This window comes from Danio aesculapii, chromosome 16 (assembly GCF_903798145.1).
Source record: "Danio aesculapii chromosome 16, fDanAes4.1, whole genome shotgun sequence".
Classification (NCBI taxonomy): domain Eukaryota; kingdom Metazoa; phylum Chordata; class Actinopteri; order Cypriniformes; family Danionidae; genus Danio; species Danio aesculapii.
This window is the reverse complement of record NC_079450.1, coordinates 18,986,166-19,013,802: the sequence shown is the minus strand read 5'-3', so window position 1 is coordinate 19,013,802 and position 27,637 is coordinate 18,986,166. Positions and strand designations below refer to the sequence as shown.

The 27,637-nt window shown below is 36.6% G+C and overlaps 1 protein-coding gene across 1 annotated transcript in view; it reads left to right on the top strand.

Moving 5' to 3' along the window:
• cep162 (centrosomal protein 162) overlaps positions 1 to 27,637 on the top strand; it is a 58,228-nt gene that overhangs the window by 5,770 nt on the left and 24,821 nt on the right. The window contains exons 4-15 of the mRNA XM_056475867.1: positions 10,615 to 10,767; positions 10,855 to 11,032; positions 11,146 to 11,204; positions 11,298 to 11,368; positions 15,464 to 15,494; positions 15,572 to 15,697; positions 15,795 to 15,956; positions 18,493 to 18,574; positions 18,649 to 18,889; positions 19,047 to 19,266; positions 22,661 to 22,809; positions 22,888 to 23,064. Coding sequence (XP_056331842.1) covers positions 10,615 to 10,767; positions 10,855 to 11,032; positions 11,146 to 11,204; positions 11,298 to 11,368; positions 15,464 to 15,494; positions 15,572 to 15,697; positions 15,795 to 15,956; positions 18,493 to 18,574; positions 18,649 to 18,889; positions 19,047 to 19,266; positions 22,661 to 22,809; positions 22,888 to 23,064 — 1,649 coding nt within the window. The remainder of the gene's footprint in view (positions 1 to 10,614; positions 10,768 to 10,854; positions 11,033 to 11,145; positions 11,205 to 11,297; positions 11,369 to 15,463; positions 15,495 to 15,571; positions 15,698 to 15,794; positions 15,957 to 18,492; positions 18,575 to 18,648; positions 18,890 to 19,046; positions 19,267 to 22,660; positions 22,810 to 22,887; positions 23,065 to 27,637) is intronic.

The window sequence follows — 27,637 nt, the reverse complement described above, 5'->3', positions numbered from 1 at the left end:
ATAGATACATACACACAACATTATAATTCTTTACATAAAATTGATGTAAGACAAAAGAAAAGGCGGCACGATCAAACAAACTAATAGTAAACTATTTGTGCAAACACTGCTGTTTTGTTTTTAACCACTTTTTAAGAACACTACTAAAACATTTATATCACTTTCTAATTTTAGGCTAACAGGTAAATCATTTCACTATTTGGTTCCCTTAACAGAGAAAACAGATTGACTAAAGGAGGTCTTACACTTTGGTACAAAACAAAGCAGTTGCTCATGTGACTCTGTGATAAGTCTGATGCCTACTGATTAGATCAAACTGCATTGGTACATGATTATTTAAACATTTTAAAAAACAATTTAAGATTAATAAAACTATCAAAACTAAAAAGGTTATTTTCACATGAAACCTCACAATGATGCCGTCGCATAGGATTTAAGTCCCTTATTTTAATTGCTTGTTTATATTTATTCATTCGTTTATTTATTTTATATCGAGTCAATAGGCTTCAATGTGGTTGAAGAAGCTTGTGACAGTCGGCGCTAATAGCCTAGTGGTTAAGTGCGCAGACATATAGCACCATGGTGCTCACGGCAACCCGAGTTCGATTCTCGGCTCGAGGTCCTTTGCGGACTCTTCCCCTCTCTCTGCTCTCAATACTTTCCAGTCTATAATCTCCACTATCTTATCCAAATTAAAGGTGAAAAACCCCTAAAAAAAATATATAAAAAAAAAGAGGTTTGTGACCATAATGTAATGCAATATGACTAGGGATAATTTTGCAGGTATCATTTAGCAGTTAAATTAAGACAATGAAAGTGTTTTTTGACCTTTCATGCATATCAGCCTGTTGTTGGAGACAACCAAAACCACAATATGACCTTTTATAATGCATAATAAAAGCCATTTAATGAAATGTTTCTTGAACGCCAAATCAGCATATTACTGAATTGTAATCGGAGATGAATGTCGACATATATAAATATTTATAATTAATTTATTTGGGATAATTATGATACATTTTCATAATACCGGTTTACTGTAATTTTGATTCAACAAAAGAGTTTAATAAGCGTATAGAGATTTAAAAACACAAAAAATATAACCAACTTTACATTTCTGAACCGTAATAATTACCCATGATGTATATTCTTCATTTATTATAATAGAGCTTCATACAAAGGCAGATCTTCACTGATCGTATGTTGACTCTGAGTGTTTGTGAAATCTCTTTTCTTTGCAGAACATTGTGTGTGCAAGCCCAGGTGCAATATTTCCATTTCCCAGAATGGAGCTTTTTGTCCACTGTTCGTTAAACTTCTGAGGTGCTGTTCAAAGAGACGTGTCATTTACTGTTATTACTGCTCCGCATTTCTATGGATTGAAAACGTCTGCCGTGCAGCAACCACTTATTATGTCATTTGTCCAATTTCACGTTTATCCATCAAGCTGTAGTGATTTCTCCGTCTTGGCGTGCTGTCTCTCTCTTTTTATTCTGCTTTTTTTTCTTTTCTCATCACTCTTGCAGAAAAGTCCACTAAATGTCGTTTTGCTAAAATTAAAAAGCCTCAAGCTGCGGACCCCCGGGTGGAATCCAGACAGAGAGAAAGCCTTACTCTGGGTACATCTCAGTCATTATTCAGTCGTCTACCTGAAGGTTAAGTGTGTGAATTCTGTTCTGAATAGATTTGCGGATAATCAGTGTTTTAAAACTTTGGTTTCCTGAAGAATTGCAACATTACGGAACTACACACTTCACTTTTACCACAGTAGCACTTGGGTAGTTTTTGTGGAAATGTGTGTAAATCCATGGTATCCTACGATGGCCGAGAGAGCTTAACGCACTGCAATTTAAGAAAGCACATGCAATGACAAAAAACACCAGCAAATAAAGCAACGATCTTCATCAATTTGACAGCACACCTGTTGCAAATTCTCACCACACAAACAACTGAAGAAACTTGCAGTAAATTGGTCACAATGTAAACCGCTGAAGAAACGCGGAGCAATTGGTCACAACACAAACAGCTGAAGAAACGCGCAGCAAATTGGTCACAACACAAACAACTGAAGAAACGCGGAGCAATTGGTCACAACACAAACAGCTGAAGAAACGCGCAGCAAATTGGTCACAACACAAACAACTGAAGAAACGCGCAGCAAATTGGTCACAACACAAACAGCTGAAGAAACGCGCAGCAAATTGGTCACAACACAAACAACTGAAGAAACGCACAGCAAATTGGTCACAACACTTGCAAATATCCACATAACACAACGGAAATGTTTCAAGGGGACCCAAAAACATGACGGACCCTGCCAAGATGTGGATGTGTTATTTTGCCGTGACTGTTGCTCAGTGAAGTGATTGGTGGTCTTTGAAAGGTGAGTTGTTTTTCGTTTATTTTAATATCCTGATTACATGACATAATAACACATCCATATCTCAGCAGGGTGCGTAATGGTTTTGGGTCCCCTTTCTGTTGCGTTAAGTAGATATTTGCAAGTGTTGTGACCAATTTGCAGCACGTTTCTTTAAGCTGTTTGTGTTGACCAATTTGCTGCGTGTTTTTTAGTTGTTTGTGTTGTGACCAATTTGCTGCGCGTTTCTTCAGTTGTTTGTGTTGACCAATTTGCTGTGCGTTTCTTCAGTTGTTTGTGTTGTGACTTATTTGCTGTGTGTTCCTTCAGTTGTTTGTGTAGACCAATTTGCTGCGCGTTTCTTCAGTTGTTTGTGTTGTGACCAATTTGCTGCGCGTTTCTTCAATTGTTTGTGTTGACCAATTTGCTGTGTTCCTTCAGTTGTTTGTGTTGACCAATTTGCTGTGTTCCTTCAGTTGTTTGTGTTGACCAATTTGCTGCGCGTTTCTTCAGTTGTTTGTGTTGTGACCAATTTGCTGTGTGTTTCTTCAGTTGTTTGTGTTGTGACCAATTTGCTGTGTGTTCCTTCAGTTGTTTGTGTTGTGGCCAATTTGCTGTGTGTTCCTTCAGTTGTTTGTGTTGTGACCAATTTGCTGTGTGTTCCTTCAGTTGTTTGTGTTGTGACCAATTTGCTGTGTGTTTCTTCAGTTGTTTGTGTTGTGACCAATTTGCTGTGTGTTCCTTCAGTTGTTTGTGTTGTGACCAATTTGCTGTGTGTTCCTTCAGTTGTTTGTGTTGTGACCAATTTGCTGTGTGTTCCTTAAGTTGTTTGTGTTGTGACTAATTTGCTGTGTGTTCCTTCAGTTGTTTGTGTTGTGAGAATTTGCAACACGTGTGCTGTCAAATATTAATGAAGATCGTTTCTTAATTTGCTGGTGTTTTTTGTAATTGCATATGTTTTCTTATTGCAGCGCGTTAAGCTCTCTCGGCCACCATCGTATCCGCCATTGGTAACAGTTTAAAAATAATGATTTATTAGTTAATGTTAATGAATGTATTTACTAACATGAACAAACTATTAGTAATATATTTATTTCATTATTAATCTTCGTTAACATTAATGTTAAGTTAAATAATGTTAGTCCATGTTAACTCACAATGTATTAATTAATGTAAACAAGCACAGCTTTGGATTTTAACAATGCATTAGTAAATGTTGAACTTTGATTAATAAATGCTTTACAAGATTATTCATACTTAGTTATTAAATACATTAACTAATGGACCGTTATTCTAAAGTGTTACCCAGCCATTTTTTTACTGGAATATAAGTCACATTTTATTATCATCTGGAATGTGCTGTGACCATTTCAAAGTGACATTTATAATAAATAATTGTTTAGATTCCAAAACATACATATTTGAGTTAATGCTGAATGAGAGAGATGTGAGGATCAAGGTTATTATAGTTTTGCAGTTTTACATTTAGTTTGTATTTCAATTCTATTTAAAAATTTGCTGTAAATTTCAGTTTAGTTTTAATGTCATTTCCGTTTATGTTTATTTGGTGTTCATTTCATTAATTTTGTAAGTTTTACTTTAGATTTTATTTTGTGAACACATTTCTACTTTGCTTTTATGTTTAGTTTTAGCAATTATACAGGGTGATTTAAAAAGAATACCACAACTTTAAAAATCTCTATTTAATCAAAGAAACATGATGGAACCTTGGGTAATTAAGCAATGTGAAGTGTACTTAACAAAGTGTTTTTTTTTTTCAGTTGAAAACAAGTTCATAGATATTCAACATGACCCCCTCCAGACACTCCAGTGACATCAACCCGAAAGTTGTGTCATTTTTTTTTAATCACCCTGTAGTTTATCTGATTTAACTGAACACGTCCAGTGTTAACCAAAGCAAAGTTTAATGTTAGCACAGCTTATATTGAACTCTAGTGCAAACCTCTGAGTAATAAAAATAGAGTAATTGTTTGAGCAGACACTGAAGCCAAAACCAAACAAATGCAATTTAAAGGAATACATGTAAAAATCATGATGAATTAAGGCAAGCATCTTCATATTAAAGGTCATGTATGTAGTTAAACATGCCTAGTTTACTTTATTTTGGCAAATGAAGAAAAGAGGACACATTTTATGATTGCATTGAGAAGATGTTTCTGTAATATTTAATCTTGCACTTGTTTAGCTGTAAAAGAGTCATCTAAAGGCTTATTCATTGTGAAAACTATTATTATTTCTGTTAATTACTATTTTATATTAGTTCATTTTTCAATGATTGTCGTTAGTTTAATTTGTTTAGTTTTTCATTCAATTTGAGTGTTTTATTTTTTTTTGTTTTTTTTTTTTGTTAATAAAAATTATTTTTGACCAATAGTTTTAGTCTTTTAGTTTCTGTTTGCTAAAATAGCCTTGGTGAGTATTCGTAGCATATTTTCCTCACATCTCAATTCCTTTGTCATTCCAACACAAATCAATTAAGTTAACTTAATCATTTTTATAAATTGAAGTGGGTTGAACTTAAAACAATTAAGTCCCAGAAAGAAAACTTGTGTTGAATCAAATTGTGTTGATTCAGCTCATTTTAAATATTGATATTTTTTTTTCTGTTGAGAATTCTCAATGAATTTAAATGATAAAATGTGACTTATATACCAACTATTTTCTCTTGATGTATTCTCTCCAATAAAAAATCCAGTGTGTTTTTAAAAAATCCTGGAGTGTTTTCCCAATCCAGTTGGTAGTCAGTCGTGGCCTGTTTTCCAAAACATTCAATAGATTAGTTGTCTCTTTCATTTGCTGAGCCCTGTATGAATTTTTAAGTCTATTTTACTTTGTTTCATGCTGTTTCTTTCTTTGTCCATCACCCTTATGCACTGTAGTCCCTAGTAAACCCACCCCTAAACCTCGTAGTTAAAGCTCTTGATAGGGTGAGTGAGCTGGCCAATGGCAGACCATCCCAAAACACAAACAAACAGGAGAGTCCCGATTCTCCAGAACATGAAGAAGTAAATGAGAAGATGCAGTCACCTGAACATAGTGACTGTGTAGACGAGCAAAGGGTCTCAGAGGAAGACTCAATTCCAGCTTCTGAAAACTCCTCCAATGCTCCAGAACAGAAGAGCCCCGTTTACACTGATTTTAATGGGTTGTCTGATGAAGATGGTAAAGATTCAGCACACAAAATACATTATTTAATATTTTTTTAAATATTATTTGGTTAATCAGAATCAGTTTTATTGCCAAATGTGCTTCACACACACAAGAAATTTGTTTTGGCTACAGAAGCTTCCAGTGTACATAAAGTGACAACACAAAATAAATAAATATGAAATTAGTTTTTTTAAAAAGACAATAAACATTAAACGATAAACATAAAAAAATATATATATTATTCATACTGATATCAATGAAAACTAAAGGTACGGTATGTACATTTTTTAAAATCGAAATATTCAAAAACCACTAGAACTGTGTTATATGTTTTGCTGACTTAAGTCTTATTCACACTACGAGCGACACGCAGTGGCAAATCGACAAGTGACTGTGCATTTCAATGGAGAGCAAGCAACTTTGGCGACCTTCACCTGCGCAAGCGACAGCGACTGTTGGCGACCAGGTGGGCGTGTCAAGCACGCAACAAAGTTGAGAATCCTTCAATTTTATGCAAATGAAGAGCGACTTTCTTGAGCGACAGCCAATAAGAGCACCGATCCTCTCTCAGCTTTCTCCGAGGCCGGTTGTATTCATGCTGTGTAGACCTAAACAGATCTGCGTTTGCAGCAGGTCGCCACCCAGAGCGACAGGTAGCTACAAAGTCACTGATAGTGTGAATGAGGCATTATGCACTAATATTATTCCTAATGTAAATTATTATTAAAATCCAGAGAAAGCAGCAATTTTAACTAGTGACACTGTGTTTTGTGTGTCGCCATTCTGATGACGTAACCTACCCTTGATTTCCAAATTGGTTTTATAGAAAACAGATAAACACCAAATATGCTTTAATATGTTGTATGTTTTATTAGAATGCACTGAGTAGCATTATCAGAGAACCCTAAAATATTTTTAGTATGTGGTAACACTTTGAGCAGAAGAACTGGAAAGGTTTGACAGTGGCATAATAAAAGTCATTAACATGTGCCTTTGTTTGTTGTGAATATGCACCCTCTACTGGCAAAATTGCATACTGTGCCTTTAAAAGACCACTTACGCCCATTCACATGTGTTGTCAGCTTCAAAGCTTCCCATTCACTTTGAATGGGTTATGTCAGGCGTTGCCGAACTGCATTGTGGATCCGTCGGTGCTGCTTCAGAGGCGTTGCTCGCTGCAGAAGTTGGGACTTGCTCAACTTTTTAAGCGCCGACGGAAGCGTCAGCCAATCAGATCGCTGTATGCAAATACACCAGCTCAGACAGTGGCCTTTTGCTGATTATTTTCATAAATTGCGTCAGCCCTAACTTCAGAAACGCCCCCTGTCAAGCGTTAACGCTAAACCCCCGTGTGAATCAGGCGTTAAATTATCAATTTCTCTGGATGTACTAAATTTACAAGGTGTGTAATTAAACCTTTACAAGATTTGAGTAAAATCTGTCAGAAAATCTATCAAATGTCTGAATGCAGAAAATGACTATTTATCAAAACAACAAATGGTTTTGTTTGTTGTAATATAAATTCATGATTATTGATGAAAAGAATACATATTTTGCGCTCTAATTGACAACATTTCCGTTGTAATTTCAGAATAAATGTGATCAGTAGTTTACAGAACAAAACACAGATCATGTTTTTCTTGAACACTTAACTTCAAAGTGAATAAACAATACAGTAAAACTACCAAATATTATTTTAATATTTTCTATCACTTTATATGAAGGCAATTGAAAACTATTGTGCTACCATTTTAGTTGTCAAAATCTAGATTATTTTACATTAATCCATAATTATATGCCAAATTAATCGCAACAGAGCAGATATGTTGTTGTGGTAATATGTGATTAAAGCAGCCATGTTTTCAGTACAGTTTTGGCGTAAACAAATCCTTGGTATATTGCCCGTTTTGAAGAAAATGTGCTGTGCCAGTTAGTAATTTCTCTGATGTCTAGTTAATTGAATGTGTGCAGCTCAGAATGATAATGTTCCACACAGAGGACCAGTATAATAATATATAATCAAAACAGTAGCTTCAAAGCGATAGGTCACTCAGAGAAGAACATTTGCAGATAACCATTTACAAAAGCCATCTACAATCGGTGAGGGAGAAATAAAACATAAAGGCAAAACCGTGTTTATACCTGTGGCTCCTGATGATACGTTGACAATCATTTATCAGTCTGTGTGTATTACAGTATTAAATGCTTATCACTTGAACACATTCACAGCAGTCTGAAGTACAAGCTTCCTGTTGTGTGATGTGTATGTAGGCACAGATATGTATTTTATATGGGTTGCAACATCCAGAATAAGCATGTCTTCCATTTTTTTATGATCAATAACACAGTCATCCTCCTTCTTTATCGTAAATAGTGTCTTGTGTGAGTTTATGTCCAAACAGGAGTCACGTATATATTCAGTTTGGATATACATTTTTGATGCCAGTAACCATTGACTTATATTTTAGGACTCGTCAAAGACCACAAAATCAGCTAACAAAAAAACTCTTCAATGTTCTGTTGAAGAAAAAAAGTCACCTATACGCTTTTAATGGACTGAGGAAGAGTAAACTATTTTTTTTTTAATTGTTTGTCTTTTTTTTTATTATTATTAATTTCATTTTTTTATTTATTTTTCGGGGACAAACTAACGGTGCTAAAATGTACAATATAGAATATTGTAGATATCTAAAACTGTAAAGCATGATATATCAAAATGTTATGAAAACAAACTTTTTATGTTGCTTTAAATAAGTTAAAATACTATTTTTTTTTTTTACTTGAATCAAATTACTAAAATAATTGTTCTAGTCATCTCAACTTGCATCAATCAGACAAAAATTTATATTTTTAATTAAACTAAAATATTAAGGCAGCAAGATTTTTACAGTGTACACTGTAAAACGTGATATGACAGCCTGATCTCACGAGAAAGCGTAAGTATTTTACTATTTGTCAGTTTAGTGGCTAATTCATAAACCCAACCGTCATTGGGGGATGAGCAAATCGTACTAAATTGTAGGAATTAGATCGTACGAATTCATACGAATTAGCCACTAAATCAAAAAGTTACGAATTGCCGTGAGATTGTGTTGCAAATGACAAAAAGTCATGAAAACAAATGCTTTTATATTACTTTAACTTTTTAATAAGTTAATCAGGTTTCAGCTTCATTTCAAGTTTAACTTAATATGTTTATTCTGTTTGATTGATGAAAGTCGAGATGACTAAAATGAGTTGTTTATTCAACAAAAGAATTAAGTTAGTAACATTTTTTTACTGTGTGTAATGCCAGAATGACAATATAATATAGCATGATAATGCAAGTACACGCTTTCAAAAAATGCATATTAATGTACGAATAAGAATTCACAAATATTTCATATAATTAAAGTAATTCTAACTATTTAATAATTAGGCATTGGAATAAAAACGTAAAAACGTGTCTTAAACAAATCAATAATAATAATAACTGTTAATAAAAACATGCAAGGTAACAAGAGCTAGAAAGAAAGTTACATGTTTAACGTCATTTTATACTTTTAAAGTGTCAGGCCACATCTGCTACCAGATCTATTTTCAGTTGTTAGGCACCCTCATGAAAATATGCTGTAGTAATTTATAGTTTTACTGTTTTTTTTTTTTTTTTAACCATACTGACTCTGACTAGGGATGCAACGATTAACCGATTTCACTATTAACCGCTATTTAATTCGTCACAGTTAATTAATCGAAAAGGTTTCTCAACACCTTTTTGTTCTGCACTGCAACCAAACAAAGTTATACCCAACTCTGTGCTAGTTTTAAGTTCTGAGCTTGTACATTGAGGCTAATAATACACACTCACACTGGATTAATATGGCTGAGGCTATTAACTAAGGACCATTCACATATCGCATCTTTTATGCACACAAGTTCGTAAACAATATTGTAATACATTTACAATAATTCCTTTCAGACAGAGGTTCAGCAGCTTTTGACTACATTTGTTCTCTTTAAAAGGGAAATACTTAGCTAATATGTATCTTAGATTTGCATTAGACAAATACTATTTTATTTATTTGTTGTTCTGTCATTTATTTTCAGTGTAAAATCATTACTTCTGTTTAAATGCCAAAACTTTTTTTCTCACACACACACACACACACACACACACACACACACACACACACACACACACACACACACACACACACACACACACACACACACACACACACACACACACACATATATATATATTAGTATTAGTATTAATAGTAGTATTTTATTTTATTATTGTTTACAGACATTTTTTTTATTTAAATAACACTTTGAAATATAAAGAGTTTTCATGTGATTTTTCTAAACCAGTAGGGTTTTAAAATCAATGAATAATAATCGTGATAACCGTGAAACCTTGACTATTCCACAGACTAGAATCGTAGAACCAAAATCTGTAATCGTTGCATCTCTAACTCTGACAACTCCAATTGAGTTTGAATGAGATGCACAATCAGTTAAAATGTTGTTGACATTGGTTTTTATGTATGACAAATATATATATAGCATCACCAACAATGATTGAGGTCCCGTCTGTGTGTTGTGCGATAAGTCAATATATTCATTATTAAGCCTAAGGCCATTCACAGCCAGGCTGACAACTATAAGCTTATTAATACTCTAAGACCAATCTGTTTATCATAATAAGGAAGGAGATTATGTTTAAGTTTTATTTTCTGCTGCTTTAAAATCTCCCATCAACAAAACATCCATAAACTGGGAGAAAGAATTCTATCAATAAATCAGAGTTTTCGTCCTTGGTTTAAACAGCCCTTTTGTCTAAAGAGTAGGAATAGTTGTCATTTTTAAAGATGTTATCTGTATTCCTTGATATGAATTGTCATTTTTGAAATTCTCCAACATCCACATATTGCAGAGTTCCTGCTATTTATTTATTTCATTTCTATTTATTTGTTCTTGACGTGAAAAATTTGCTCTTGATGATTTGCTTTAGTTGGAAAGGAAGAAAACACATACACACAGACTATATACTTATAAAAGTGGTCTAATTAATACTTGAAACATGTTTCCTTGATATGCAGGGATGTCATCGACCGGAAGGTCCTTCTTGAAGTCTCTGAGGAAGACTCCATCCATCAAAGAAGTGGATGAAGAGCAGCCGAAGGAGCTTTTCTTGGAGGATGAAGGGAACCGAGACCAAGTAATCCTTAGCAGAGACAGTCTTGAGCCTGAAGGTCAGAATCTATCCTCTTTCTGACCTCATAACATCCACCAGCACTTTGTTTGCCTGACCGGCACTATCTGTAATTGCTTTTTTACAGATTCTTTGGTGATACCTAGTGCCAGGGCTCGAGGGATGGATATGTTGAATGAGGATGATGATGATGATGATGATGATGCTAGATTTCTATCTAATCTAAAGAAAGTATCCTCATCCTCCATTGACTACTCCAGATTAAATCAAGAACAGGAGCCATCCGCCCCAACCAGCCCACTGAGGTACCTGAATAAAATGAGAAAAGGCTGAAATAATGAATTCCGAAGATGCTGTTTGTGAAGGGGCGTTTGCATATTATCCTTCTATAAATGTACTTTCTCTGTGTTCTTTTCAGGAGAGAAGAGATGGATTCGACAATTGAGGAGGAACAGAGAATGAATAAAGACACCGCTGGTAAGCACAGAGCAGAGAGAATATGATTTGAAAGAGATGTTTTGTTATTGCTTTCTGAAGCAATAAAGCACTTGTATGTTGCTTTTCTGTCAGCTTCTCCTGCATATAGTGAAGATTTTGAGGAAGAGGCGAGTGACAAAAGTGACGAGGAGCCTCAAGAGAAGGTGGATATAAATCTTTAATGCACCTTAAGCCTGTAATAAGAGCCCTGTCTGAATTTAATAACTGGTTATTTAGCAGTGCATGGAGACAATATGCATTTTTTTATTACTGGAGATACAGACTGAGAGATAGACAGTTAATATTAAGTATTATGTTTAGTGAGTACTGAATAATTAAAGTAGAATCTTTTATTTGTGACAAATTTGCTATAAATTTTTTTAAATGTGCTTGACTGCTGGTAATAGCAAATCCAAAAAAAGGCAAGTCATTTCACTCGGTGGCCATCTTTGAAACACCTCTCGGGCAATATGCTCGGGCAGTCTGTCTGAATGGGGAAACATCAAATTCTTCAAAACTGTTTGCCAAGCTTACGATTACGTTACATATTTGGAATCACCAGTAAACTTATACAAAAACTGTCTCATAACTTTCGTTTCTAAATGTTCGAATCAAACAAAATCTGCATTTTTTTCAGGTTGCCCAAGCTAATGCGCATGCGCACTCGAAAGGAACGAGATCACGACACCAAACTCATCTGTTCAAGTTCATTTATTTATAGAGCACATTTAAAAACAGCCAAACATAAAATAAGCCAAAAGAAACAACTGAATAAGTTAAAAAAAGTAGCAGTAGAAAGAACTATTAAAATAATATTAAAAAGCCAAACTAAATATGTACATTTTTAGGAGTGATTTAAAAATAGACAGTGATGGAGCCATTCTAATGTCAAAGGACAAGGTGTTCCATAACCACGGACCCGCTAGAGAGAAAGCTCTGTTCCCTCTACGTTTCAGTCTGGACTGAAGAACTAAAAGAAGATTTTGATCACTTGATCTAAGAGATCTTATGGGTATGTAAAAAATGCAACAGCTCTGAGAGATGGGTTGGGGCTAGAATATGAAGGTATTTATATACCAGTTAAAGCACTTTAAGGAGGCCCTTTAAAAGCCGGTTAATGTGGTCATGTTTCCTACTATTACAAATAAATCTAACAGCAGGACCAACTGAAGGCAAGAAATTTGTGAATTTGAGATGCCACAGTTAAGTGCAGTATGTTAGACTTTAGACAGCAAGTGGAGTCGATTAAAAACTGGTGCCAAGAACCAAACTGGTATGTTTGTCTATTTTCAATGACTCCCAGAATGGCACCCAGATTTCGCACACGAGGGGATCTGAGGGCAGATAAGTAGCCCACATCTAGGCTTTTCTATTCTATCATCCTCTGGATAATAATCGTCTGATCGTGCTGCACTTCTGAAGTAATTCACAGCTTGGTCTTGATGTTGAATCTCCTCCAGAAATGCCAGCGACCCTTTGTTTACAAGATTGTGGGCATTCAAGTAGTTGATGTCATGCGATGTGCGTTTGACAGGGCGGACTGTACTTTGCATTCGTTTGATACAGATTACAAAACCAAAAAACTTTGTTTTCAAGTGCACTTGGTTCATTTAAAAGTACTTTATGTGGATATATTTTTTCATGTCTGTGAAGCAAGTATGTGCTTGTTTCATTTGTTGAACACCAATCTGTCGTAAAAGCACACATCCCCCGGAGAAATGTCAGTCTATAGCGATCAATGATTGGCTCCTGTACTAGTAGGCAGGGCTTCATTCACCAAATTGACCGTTACACTTTTCCCCATTCAAAACTATACGAGTGACATGTCTTGTGTATTCTATAGTCTTTGGTAATAGTCACATTCCTGGGACAACTCTCTACATGTCTTTTGTTCCATTTTTCTTGTGTGAATTATGTGTAACAGGTTGTCTGGGAGGTGTTAAGTATTAAAAGCTGATAAATCAATTTAGAGAGATTTAAGGCCCTTAAGAATTATTAAAAAGTCTTAAGTGCTATTTTACAAGGTATTTAATTGTGTATTGTTTTTGATTATACAAAGTATAGTTGTATGCTAATGTTTTCCTAAATTTACCTTGCAAATATAATAATGCTGTGTAGTTTATGAAATTGATAAAATCCTGCTAGATTTGACATTACGCTGCTTTGTTTACTGCAATAACCAAGGAAACACTGTTATTGCTGCTGTTCAATAGACAACACCTGCTGGCTTGGCATTTTTATTCAGTCAGTTAATAATGCTTTAGTTGAGGATTAGTTTCTTACAATCGGTATTTAGTAAATATACTGCAAGTTAAAATGTCACCAATGGTACCTATTGACACCCAAAGTGATGATGAAGTCTTAATGTATGAAAAGAGTCTTTAAAAGTATTGAGTTTCCCTCTCTGCCTCCTGTATATATGCTGTGTAAGTAAAAGTAAATTTCAGCAATATTTTAAAAATACTTTTTTCCCTAGTATTCTTATTCATTTATTATTTATTTACATCATTTTTTACAAATGTATTTACAAAAGGACAGTCTGTTTTGGTTTGGTTGAAGAGAAAACGTAATTTCATTTTGCATTGGGTCAGCCACATCACAGCAGTCACCTTGGAGACGTTTTATTGAATAAATTAATTATGCATTATATTTATTTTTATTATGCACTGAATTAAGGAGAGAGAGAAAAAACAGACTTGGCTGAAAGCTGAAAATATTCAAACAAATGCCTATTTGCATCTAAGATACTTGGCTTTAGGGCCACACTTTACAATACAGTTCCATTAGTTAATGTCTTTACTAACATAATCTAAGAATAAACAATACTTTTACTATTGAACAATACATCAACTAATGAATTATTAAAACCCCAAGTTGTGCTTGTTAACATTAATGCACAGTGATTTAATATGAAAAAGCAATTAATGACTTTATTTTCATTAACTAACATTAACAAGATGAGTAAATACTGTAATAACTGTATTGTTCATTGTTTGTTTATGTTAATAAATACATTACCCAAACTTTATTTTAAAGTGTTAGTTTCTCTAAATGGGCTGCACGGTGGCACAGTGGGTAGCATGTTCACCTCACAGCAAGAAGGTCACTAGTTTGAGTCTCTGCTGGGTCAGTTGGCATTTCTGTGTGGAGTTTGTATGTTCTCCTCGTGTTCATGTGGGCTTCCTCCGAGTGCTCCGGTTTCCCCCACAACTCCAAAGACATGCGGGACAGGTGAATTGGTTATGCTTAATTGTCCGTAGTGCATGTGTGTGAATGAGTGTGTATGGATGTTTCCCAGTGATGGGTTGCAGCTGGAAGGGCATCCGCTGTGTAAAACATATGCTGGATATTCCGCTGTGGCGACCCCAGATGAGTGAATGAGTTTCTCTTAATGATTTATATGCTAGTTTATTTGTTTATTTTTTGTTCACATCACAACTTATTCACATTTTTTTCTTAACTCTCATGTGCTGTTGGGGATGTTTTCATCCACTCTGGGGTAATTTTAAGTCTTAATATGGCCACAATTATTGCTGTGTTTCAGAAAATGGAATGATTTTTGCTGATAAATCTTATTTTGACACACATTTTGGGAAAATGCTTTAAATTTTTTAAAAATTTAACAATGTACTCTGGGCAAATTTACTACCCTTTTGTTATGTTGGTGGCTGTTTTTGCACCATTGACTTCCATTATAATGACATTTTTTGATTGCTAATCCATGACACCAAATAATCATGCATTCTAGATTGTTCCTGGTGTTCCCTGTTGGGAAGAGGTAAATTTACAAATTTTTACTGTTGATCATTAGTTGCAGCACAAAAAAAAGCTTTGTTTCTGGATAAAAAGTATATGGTTAAATGAAGTATATATGGTGTATATGTGTATGGTATGTGTGGGGGCATGTGTGAGAGAGAACTTTGCCCACATTGATATGTTTGAAAAAATAAGCAGCTCAGCTCTTACAACATAGGAAACATTAAGTGTATTTATGCGTCATACATTTGCTGTTTTACTCCATTGAACTCCATATAAACAGGGATAACCACCAACAATCAAGAGTGCATGATTATATGGTGTCATGGATTTACAATCAAAAAATGTTGATATAATGGAAATCTGTGGGGCAAAAACAGGCCCTAAACTAATGAAAGGGTAGTCAATTTAAACAGTACACAAGGGTTAAAATGAATAATTTTTGTTGCGAAATCTAATAGCCCCTAATTTTAAACCACAATTTCTGCTCCTCTTTGATTTAGAAACCTGAAAGACTCGGGATGCTGGCCAAAGGTATACAACACTGCAAATTTCCACATATAATGCAGCAAATGTTTAGATGAAGCTGAAATGCTCTTCTTATGTCCCAGTGTCATTACATGACTCTCTAAATTCCACGGATGGAGCACTGGCTCCGGCAGTTCCCAGTTTGGCAGTTGCAAGAGAAAAATGTCCAGAAAGCAAACAAACAGACACGCCAGCACTGGAACCTGCAGGTATGAGAAGCAGTTGGTTTGTTTAAACCTACAGTATGTTGTGAAGGAAAACATCAGGCAGTTAATGTTACACCTTTTCTCCTCCGTATGTTTGAAGTGCAGTCGTATGGTCAGAGTGGAGGGAGTGAGATGGAGGCGCTGCAGGAGGCATACAGGCAGATCAGCGGCTCAGCAGGAGTGTGTGAAGATGGACAAGTCGAGGCTGGCAAGACTCCTCTTTCGCTCTCTACACTCCAGCCTGCGTCCACCGTGGAGTCAGGTCAGACTCGACACATGGCTGGTTTCTGCCAGTCACTGTGGGCATGCCTGCACTCCAGACATTTTGATTTGCAGCTTTTTTCCCTGCAAATGCTTTCAGTTAAACATTAAAGTGAAGAACGTGAGGTGGTTACCAAGTTCTTTGTTTGCGGCGCAAGTCCTGTTAGCTGACTTTAAACAGCTCGATTTGGGACGGTCGTGTAACACTGACTGCTGTTTTAACTTGACTGAAACAGATTGGTAGTGGGTGATGGACTAAAACGTTGTGTCAGATGTTTCTTGTAAATTTCGCTTGTGTTGAAATGCCTCAATGGGTAAATTAAGTTAAGTTCAGGTATTTTTAAATGAGTATTGTTTGATTATTTGGTATTTATTCATGATATCTAATAACATTTAAATTTAGTCATTTAGCAGATGATTTTGTCCAAAGTGACTTACAATTGAGGAGGAAATCAGCGATTCAACAAGAAGAGGCAATGCACACAAGATGTGCTAATTATACAAAGGAAGTACACTCACCGGCCACTTTATTAGGTACACCTGTCCAACTGCTCGGTTATGAAAGTTTCTAATCAGTCAATCACATGGCAGCAACTCAATTCGTTTAGGCATGTAGACATGTTCAGGACAATCTGCTTCAGGCTGGTAATGGTGATAAAATGGTGTGGGGGATATTTTCTTGGCACACGTTGGGCCCATTAGTACCAATTGAGCATTGTGTCAACGATGTTGCTGACCATGTCCATCCCTTCATGACCACATTGTACCCATCTTCAGACTGGTTTATTGAATATGACAATGAGTTCACTGTACTCAAAAGGCCCCCACAGTCACCAGAACTTAATCCAATAGAGCACCTTTGTGTAGCAATCTGCAGCAACTGTGTGATGCTATCATCTCAATATCGACCAAAATCTCTGAGGAATATTTTCAGTACCTTGTTGAATCTATGCCACAAAGGATTAAGGCAGTTCTGAAAGCAAAAGGGGGTCCAACCTGGTACTAGTAAGGTATACCTAATAAAGTGGCAGGTGAGTGTATTTGTGCTCAGAGAATTTAGTGCTAGAGTAAGGAGGGAGGGGTATTTTTTTTTCTTTTTTCAGAGAGGGAGAGAGAGTTTCTACAGGTGGTTTGTCAAGCCCACTCACCTGTGAGTGGGCTTTTTTTCCTCAAAGTCACAACAGCTTGTGAAAGTGAAACCCAAACCTCGCACATCGTTTACATGATTATATCGCATTGTAAAGTTATGAATTTTGAGTTTGCAAACGTGTACTTTTCATTGCGTCTTCCTTAAACTTCAGCCGTTTGCATTTCTCGTGGTCACAGAAGCTCTCTGTCATCTTAACTAGGTAAAGCTGAAAAGTGCGAGTGCGTTGCCTCATATGCCTCATGCCACATGCCTCACAATATTTTATTACCTCTATTGGTAATAAAATAACGAACTTGCCTGCAGGTCGCACACCAGAAGCGCTGCTCAGCAACGCGCAGCATCGCTCCACGCAGCACCATGCATTTTATAATTATAAACAAAAGTTTCTATCAGGGTACACATAACGGTGCCTCAGGTCGGCGGCTATCCGCAGCGCCCAGCCACCACTCAGGACACGGTTCATATTTCTGCCACGCCACAGAGCGCCATCTGAAGTTTAATTTTAAATAACATGCCAATGTGCGCATCTGGTGTGCCATGTCGCAGCTCTGAGCAGCGCATCCGGTGCCTCAGTCAAAGTTAATTCAGTGTGCGTGGTTATTAGTCTCGATGTACAAGCTCGGAACTTTAAACTAGCACATAGTTGGCTGTAAAACTATACAAAGACACAAATGATTTTGAGTCATACATGTACGGCTGAATGCTGGTCTTCTCACTCACGTGGCTTCTCTCTGTCTGCCTGTCTGTTGCCAAACACAAAGCAGAGGGAGCTCTTGGCTCCACCCCCTTGTTAAGTTGGGCGGGAAGTCGAAACTAATGTTCATGTGAAGCAACACACCCCTAAAACAGCGACCAGTGTACACGCCCCCAAAATGACAATTTTTAACACATTAAAAATAAAACAATCTGAATTGTGTTTTGAACTGAACCTAAACTGGCACACTCAAAAGAACCATAATACTAATATAAAATCTTTAAAAAGGGGTCAACTAGGTGCCCTTTAAGCAGAAAATAGTACAGCCCTATCAGTATATTTTGTTTTGTATTCAACTGAAGAAAGAAATTCATCAACATTTAGAACCACTTGACCTTGAAGAAATGCTGAGGAAATGTTCATTTTTAGGTGATCTCTTTAAGTTCAAATGACCCCTGAACAAACCGCTGGTTGCAAATTCACCATGGGTGGTGGCGATCCAAATCTATGATAAATGACTCTGTGTTTACTAAGACAGATTGTATTCGATCTGAGCAGTACTTCAGTGTAAGAGACAGCTTGTCGATCACTGCCAAAGCCCAGAGACACAGCCATGCATATCAAGTTTAAAGCTTACAAGTAAAAACATGACTCTGCAATTCTTATGACCAGAATTTAATTTATGTAATGCAGATTTACCCACTGCTGAGGAACTGATGCGGCCCATCGGACCAGACAGCGGATTCACCCGTGGCTTTTCTCTCCAGCCCATAACGTGAGTTCACCTTCCCAGAATATGAGTCATATGTTCTCATTAAAGCAGCTCTAGAAGACGTATTCCTCTTACAGTGAGGCTGTGCCCAGGAGCAGAGACAATCAAAGTCCATTAAGGATATCTTCAGATGAGAGCCCTTTCAGTTCAGCTAATGAAGGCTATGGAGGAGATAATACAGCTGGCCTTACAGGAGGAGAACATCCAGATTCCTTTAAGTTCACTCAGAAGAGCATATCTGAGGAGATCAGAAGACTGATGAAGGAGCAGGACACCTCCTCTCAGGAACCTCCACCTTTAAAACCCAAGAAGCGCCAGGTTAGAGACTGCTATTATAGGTCATGAATTTCCTGTGTAAATCCTGTGAAAGATAGAGGCGCATATTCAAGTAAATGAGACATAATTTCTCTTATTTATTCACATGATTGTGATAGTCACATTTATGAATAATGCATTATCAACTTGTGTGTCTCAGGTTCCTGCCAGAAGCAATGTATTTACATCTGCTTCCTCTAGAAAAGCTCCGGTTCCTTCGGCAAGGCTTAAAAAACCTGAGAGCAGGCCATTACACAGAGCGCCTGCACCCAGCAGAGCTGGTCAAGCAGCTAAACCTCCATCTCCTCCAACACAAAGGAAAGCTCAGAACCAGACTTTTAAAAAAACTCAAAACCTCAACCAAACACACACAGTCAAAGGTACTTGGGTTTACTTCCACAAAAACTTCAAGTGACGTCATATTTATCTGCAAAATGGACAGATAGAAAAGTATATTTAGCTTACTTTTCAATATTGTAATTAATAATTTATTTAATTTATTAATATATCTGTCATTCAGATATCATTTTGATTCTAATAAATGTTTATATGTCAATCAGTTCAATCACAGTTCACAAAATGAAGTTTATTAATAAAGTGATTTCGAGAGGATCACGTGCTTGTGATTGCTTGCGCCTGGTCCTGCATTATTCAATATATGATTCACCAATCAGACGATTCCTAAGCCACATTAATTACACTAAGTTCCATATAACAGCCATCTTCATTTTGAAAAATCCCCCCTTCCACCCCTACTCCTACTCCTTTCCTAGATAAGTGGCACGGTGGCCCAGTGGTTAGCACTGTTGCCTCACAGCAAGAACGTCACTCGTTCTAGTCCTTACCAAGCCAGCTGACGTTTCTTTGTGGAGTTTACATGTTCTCCCCGTGCTCACGTGGGTTTCCCCCGGGTTCTCAGGTTTCCTCCCACCATCCAAAAACATGCAACATAAGTTAGTTGACTAATCCAAATCAGCACCATAGACATGCTCCTAGTAAGTAGTTATCTCATAAGAGCAATCACTATCTGTTCATTAGCTACTACAGAAGGGGAGATCTCGAGATCTAAATGAGCTCAAACTCCCCTCTCGCCTTGCAAACGGGAGGGAGCCCCGGGCTCGAAGATCTTATGAGTTTAGGGCTCTCTCTTGGGGCAGCATGCCAAACAAGCTTTATAATCAATCATCAGCTAAGTGTAAACTCTTGAATAGAAATATGTACCAAAAGAGGATAATTTTCATTTATAATTTATTTAATTTTTTAATATATCTTTCATTCAGATATCATTTTGATTGTAAGGAAATGTTATATATCAATCAGTTCAATCACAGTTCACTATGTAAGTATTTACCAAAAGAGAAAAAGAGACTAATTTTTATTTATAATTTAATTTAATTTATCTTTTATTCAGATTAAGGTTTTATTCTATTAAATATTTATGTCAATCGATTCAACCACCTTTCACAAATATAAGTATTTTCCAAACGAGAAAAAGAAGATCATTTTCATTTATAAGTTTCATTCATTCATTCATTTTCTTTTCAGCTTAGTCCCTTTATTAATCTGGGGTCGCCACAGCGGAATGATCCGCCAACTTATCCAGGATATGTTTTATGCAGCGGGTGCCCTTCCAGCTGCAACCAATCACTGGGAAACATTCATACACACTCATTTACACACATACACTATGGACAATTTAGTCTACCCAATTCACCTATACGGCATGTCTTTGGACTTGTGGGGGAAACTGGAGCACTCGGAGGAAACCCACGCGAACACGGGGAGAACATGCAAACTCCACACAGAAACGCCAACTGACCCAGCCGAGGCTCGAACCAGCAACCTTCTTGCTGTGAGGCGAACGTGCTACCCACTGCGCCACCCTGCAATTTATTAATTTATTTTTCATTCAGATATCATTTTGATTCTAATAAAATTTTATAAGGCAGTCATATGATGGCTGCAATTTAAGAAAACGCATGCAATTACAAAACAGCATCAGAAAATTATGAAAAAATCCTCATTGGTTTAACAGCATACATTGCATAACAGTTGCAAATTCCCACAACTCAACACATTAAAGGTGCAGTAGGTGATCTGGCACAATGCTATCTGGTAAGCATAAATCTCTGAAACACAGTCCCTCCCCTGCCGTCCAAAGCCACACCTTCTGAAACACGAGCGCGCACACCTTAAAGATGACAGCGGAACCCTTTCTCATGTGTTGTGCTACAGCGACTGTTCTGTGTTTGGCTGGCGGCGTGCAAGAATTACACTTATTACTATGCCATACTTGCATGCTATTTCAGACCGAATATTGAGAGTAGCATGGTAAACGATATAGGCAGTGTGTCATAGGCTCTCATTGTTCAAAAATGAACCAATGTGAATATAAAACCAACTTCACATCAGTAAAGCAGGCTAGGTGGAGTAGCACTGTTTACTGAAGTTTTGTTATGAAACTAAATAAAAATCTACATTATCAATACTGTAAAAGGTTCCTTATGAAACTGAAAATAGTCACATCAGTCTATCGCTGGAAGATTTCAGTGGCTGAACAACACTTGCGTGCATATAACCCATTTGTAACAACATCTTCATAAGCTTTGCTTGAGGCTAAAAACAGTTTTAAAACATAATATTACCTGTCGGAAATAAATACTTCAGCCATGGCATCATCCTTCCTCCAGCGTGCAAAAGTAACTCCAGTATTGATTCGGGATTTTTGATTCAGCATGTTTTTATCGCTCATGCTCTCTCTCTTGACTAGAGCGCGTGTACGCACAAACAACGGATCTGCTTGAACAGGTGCGCAGCAGTTCAAATCTGCATTTGCCGACCGACAGTTTAAGCTACTTATTAGAATTATGGGAAAAATCGGCCTGACGATATTTAATTTAATGAACTTTTTTTTTTTTAGTCTTATGCCTTACCCAGAATATAAAAATACATATAAATATATTTAGATCATGTATTTTAATCATGACATGTACTAGTGGAATGTGAAGAGATTTTCAACAAGCACAACAAAAAAAAGACAAGTTTCTGAAGACAATCACCTACTGCACCTTTAAGAAAACACACTGAATTCTCTCACAACACATGCAACTAGCACAGAACACAATGGAAATGTTCCAAAACCAAACCAAGTGACCAACCCGACAATTTAGGTTATGAAGACTAATAATATACAAAAGGGAATCATGTAATCAGGATGTTAAAATAAACAACAACAAAAAAAAACTCTCACCTTTCAACAATCACCTGCAACTTCTATGAGCATGGCAAAATAAGCATATCCCAGCTGAGTCCTTCATGTTTTTGGGTCTCCTTGAAACATATCCATTGTGTTCCGTACATGTGTTGTGAGAAAACCTAGTGTGTTTTCTTAATTTGTTTTCCTTTGGAAATTTGGATTTGCAGTTAGTTTGCTTTCAAACAAATGAACAAATGATTTAATTAATTATTTTTTTAAATTGCATTGTCTTTAGCTCTCTCGGCTAATGTACTAGTATTTACCAAAAGAGAAAAATAGATAATTATGGTTTCATTAGAGTGTAAATTAAAAAAAAAAAATCATATTACCGTAAATTGGAACTTAGAAATAAGATAATCTGAATCTTTATTGTAATAAAAATAATAGGCAAAAAAGATTCTGCAAAAATGTCAGGGGTCCTAAAAATGTTACTTTTTTTAATATAAAATGTCAATATTCCTTGTAATTTCATTGCCGACTCTGCTTGCTTTGTCTTTTTTTTTTTTTGTTTTGAACAGGTTTAGACACGAGTTTAAAGCTAAGCAGTGAATTGGTAGAATCTGTGCAGTCTTTTGCTACGTTCCTACAGCATCAGGTTGAAGCCAGCAGTCTTCAGGATAAAGGTCCTCTCCAATCAAACAAGATCACATCTGAAGCAATGACAGCGGTGAGTTGACTGGGACTGAAATCAATCAATGGATCAAATTGTCCAGCTCATTAAACTCCTGCTCTGTTTGTCTGTCAGCATGAGGGGATGCAAGAGAAGATGGATGGTAGTCCGGTGCACGCATCGCTGGAGCGTCTCCGTCTGCAGCTTGCCAAGAAAGAGAGAGAGCTCAGTCTAAGGGAAGACCAGTTACGAGAGCAGCACAAGCAAGAGCTGACGGCCCTGAGACAGGAGAACTACGTCTTACAGAGCAAGGTGACCTCTCGTTTAGCTATGAAAATTATAGTTCCCTCATTCACTCACCCTCACATTTTAATAATTTCTAACCTCTTTAAATGTCTTTTTTTCTTTTTTTTGAGGAATGTGGCAGGGTTTCCATACATTTTTAAAAAGTTTTTCTTTTTCTAGAATCGCTTTTTCATGAATTAAAAAGGGATAGATCACCCAAAAATGAATAATTACTGACACAAAATCCCACCTTCAAATTTAAAGGCATTAATGAAAGACTATATTCTTAACAAATGGCAAGCAGAATGGGATCAGTGCTCAGAAAATTTACTTTTTAAATCCCGGCTAGTAAAAGGAAGTAAATCAAAACCTATGCTTGTGGTATGCCCTATTTTTAAAGAACCCCTACTATGGTTTTTTAAAAACGACCTTCCATGCAGTGTGTAACACAGCACTAAGTGAATGAAAACATCCAGCTGAGGTTTAAACTTCAAAGTGCATTGTGCTTAATACTATTGATTTTTATTTATTATTTTTTTTTTAAAGAGTCGACTCAGAGTCGTTTAAATGATTTGTCATTTGTCCGAATCTTCTGCCTGTTCGGATCCGGTTAAACGTGAACGCGCCTTTCCCTTCAAACGGAATGTGGAATTAATCATTATTGAAGATGAGTGAATGTTAATGAGGCAATATTCTGGTGATTAATACAATAACCTGTCCTGCAATAGGGAATTCACTAGTCAATTGTTAAAGGAAGGAGCAGCAAAGACTATTTGATAAAAATTTTTATGGGACTTTGTCAGACCTTGACAGGAACTTTTGCCAGTACACAGTTCATATGGACCAGTTTCTCTGATTCTCTAGATCACAAGCTGTGATTGCATCCTTGTTTTTCTTCTAGCTTGCTAAATATGTTTTTAATTGTGTATTTTTACTTGTAATTGCTCCACGTGACTTGCACTGTATGGTTAACTCTTTATATTCACATATGTCTATAACCCTGTTGAAAACACGACATGTGCCGCTTTATTTGCTGATTTAAATGTGTTGTGAGCTCGCGATTTCCTGCCGTTTGTTGTTGCTATGGCCACCATCAGCTTCTACATGCATGCTGTGGTCCTTGTTCAAAATAGTTCTACTTTTGCCACTGTGTGGATTAATACTGAATGTGTTGTTGTTTTTACTTATGGTCAAAAATAGAGCAATATGTTAGTGTTTAACTGCATTGGGCTCACACATACTCTGCTCTGCACCGGCTACTTCAACAATGTTGATAAGCCATGGTGGGCGTTTCTTTCCGTCTCTCGCTGAAAGAAGTCGACCAATCGCAACAGGGTCATCGGACCAATCACAGTAGATTAGCGTCAAATTTAGCAAGTGTTAAATTTATATGATCATGGCATACATTTTTCTGAGGAATTCGGTGTTCAAGCTGCCTAAGAGTTCACTTAATTACTGCTTCATTCAGCATTTAGTGATGTCATTGTACCTTATTTTCTTATGTCTGTTGGATCCACTGTGTATACAGTATAGTACAATGAAAATATGTAGTCCTACAAAGTGTGTCCACTGCTAATATGCAGGATGATGACATTCAATTTTGAAGTCACTTTTGACATGAGGCACCATCTAGTGGCAGTTTATGTACTGCAGTTTTTTTTATTTTAATCAACTATTCAAATATGTAGTCAAATAATGTGTGTCCACTACCAATATGCAGGATGATGACTTGCTAGTGGTGCCATCTAGTTGCAGTGTTATGTACTTACATTTTTTTATTGTATTTGTTTAACATCATTTAACCTTTGACTTGAGGTATACTTGCTAATGGTGCAATCTAGCAGCAGTCTGTTATGTACTGCAGTCTTTTGTTGTATTTATTTAACATTTCAAATATGTAGTCCTATAATGTGTGTCCTCTACTAGAGATTTGCGCGAGACAAAATTTTGAATCCCGCTCCCACCAGGTTTTAACCCGAACCCGACCGCTCCCGCTAATATTCAGCATTTGTTGTCCCGCTGCCCGACCCGCCCCGTTTTCTACCCGCCGCGCCCATTCTCGTTAACGGGAGAGGGGAGAACAAAACCGAAAACCACCCAGCTATACAGATTCCAGACAGCTTATAACAAGCTGTCTGTTTAAACACACACACATAAGCACCAAGCAAGTGACACACACATAGACAGCATCACGCTCTCTCTCATTCACACACACACAGACAGCACAAAGCTCTCTCTCTCATTAGCGCACACACAGACACACACACACACACACACACACACACACACACACATAGACAGCAACAATCGAGCTAAGCACAGCATCACGCTCTCTCATTCACACACATACATACGCGCGCTCGCTCGCTCGCTCGGGAGTCTGGAGTGATATTGTTAGACCGCTCCCGTCCAAAATTACACCAGTTACCGACCACTCCCGCGCTTTATTCAGAAATGTATTCCCGTGCCTGGTCGCGCGGGTTTTTGACATGAAGCACACTTGTTAGTGGCGCCATCTAGCGGCAGTGTGTTTTGTACTGTGAATTATTTTATTGTATTTAACATAATTTGACTTGACATGAGGCGCACTTGCTAGTTGTGCCATCGGGCAGAGGTGTGTTATGTACTGCTGTTTTTTTATTGTATTTATTTAACATTTCAAATATGTAGTCCTATAATGTGTGTTTGCTACCAAGATGCAGGATGACGACTTTCACTTTTGACATGAGGCGCACTTGCTAGTGGCGCCATCTAATAGCAGTCTGTTTTGTACTGTAGTTTTTTTTATTGTATTTATTCAACATTTCAAATATGTAGTCCTAAAATGTGTGTCACTTACCAATATGCAATTTTTATTGTATTTATTTAACGTCATTTAACTTGTGACTTGAGGCATACATGCTAGTGGTGCCATCTAGCGGCAGTATTATGTACTGCAGTTTTTTATTGTATTTATTTAGCATTTGAAATATGTAGTCCTATAATGCGTGTCCACTGCTAATATGCAGGATGACGACTTTCACTTGAAATAAGTTTTGACTTAATGTGCTCTTGCTAGTGGCGCCATCTAGCAGCAATGTAATGTACTGCAATTTTTATTGTATTTATTTAACATCACTATAAGGCACTTTTGCAAGTACCATCAACTGTCAATGTATCAACTGTCATCATGGCACAGATATGATGTATTTCAGGACAATTTTAATCGAAACCTGAAGATATCTTGACATAATATACACAATATGCATATCATTTATCATTGTCAAGTGTGAACTCAAAAAGTGGGGTGACAGTTAAGGGATTAAAAGATATTTTCAGAGACGTTTTCTGAAAGAAAGGTTTTGTTCTCCAGAGGATTGTTTTGCTATGGCTCTAAATCACCAATGACTCATTTTGTGTGTTCGTACCATGTAAAACGTTCAGGGAAACTGACCTGCTCTACATCTACCTCTTCATGATGAATTGCTTCTGACTGAGGAATAGAATACACTCAAGTTCATCTATTTTCATACCCTGTTTATTCAGCCGTAAAGCACGTATGAGGTACTTATATAAATCAATAGAAAACCTTCAGCCGCCTTACAGTTCTCCTCTAGTATCACTATATGGGAAGTTGTATGTTTTAAGAATTACTACTCAAGTGTTTGGTAAAAAGGACAATCTTTAGGTGAAGGTTTGGTTAGGTATTCATAACGTTTATGGCTGATGTGTTTTTTTCTATAGCTGCTTTGCCTATGCATTAATATAGGATGCTGTTTGATATTCGTAGCAATGATGAAAGGTGACCTCAGTACAGGTGGGTTTTGTAAGGTTTTTATTTTTGGTATTTATTTGAAGGCTTTAAAAAAAGTAATCCAATGCTTAGAATTCATTTGAACATGTCTTTTGTTGCACTGGCAAATGAAAAAAAAACTCTGTATGTAACAGAACATGAACATAAACCAATGAAAAGGGCAAGGATGTTTCATTCAGTTTAACTATTTATCAAATTTTGTAGTAAATTTCATTCTATTTAACAATTTACTGCAGAATAGCTTGCACCAAACGACCAAGGCAGAATTTGTGACCATGGCTCATACATAGTATTGTTCCGAATGGTTCCATAAACATGTTCCTGGGACAGCTGGATTTAAGAATACCTATTTCCATGGCCTATTTTTTCCAGCCTGAAGCAACCTGGGTTAAGGTCATAATGGTGGTGATGACTCAACCCGCTCTTTACAGGCTGCCGGGTGCTACTAAAACACACCATTAGACCTTTTCAAATCATTAAATAACCACATACTTGTGATTATTTTATTATTTAAGATAACTATAATCATTGTGCACTTTAACTTTAAGCAGGTGTACAATAACCATTATTATGTCTTCCTATTAAGTTTTAAGAGGCACATGGTTTATCCAAAGCTGTATTTAATCAGTGGATGCATTTCCTGTGGATCAAACCCACAACATTTAGCTTTGCTAGTGCATCGCTCCAATGTTTGAGCTAAAGAAAGTGCCCTTTTTTAATGTTGCAGTGTATTGTGTGAGTGCTCTATATTTGACTGTCTTTAGTGATTTTTCTGTTATGGCTCAGATATCCCAATAGGCTCTGTGT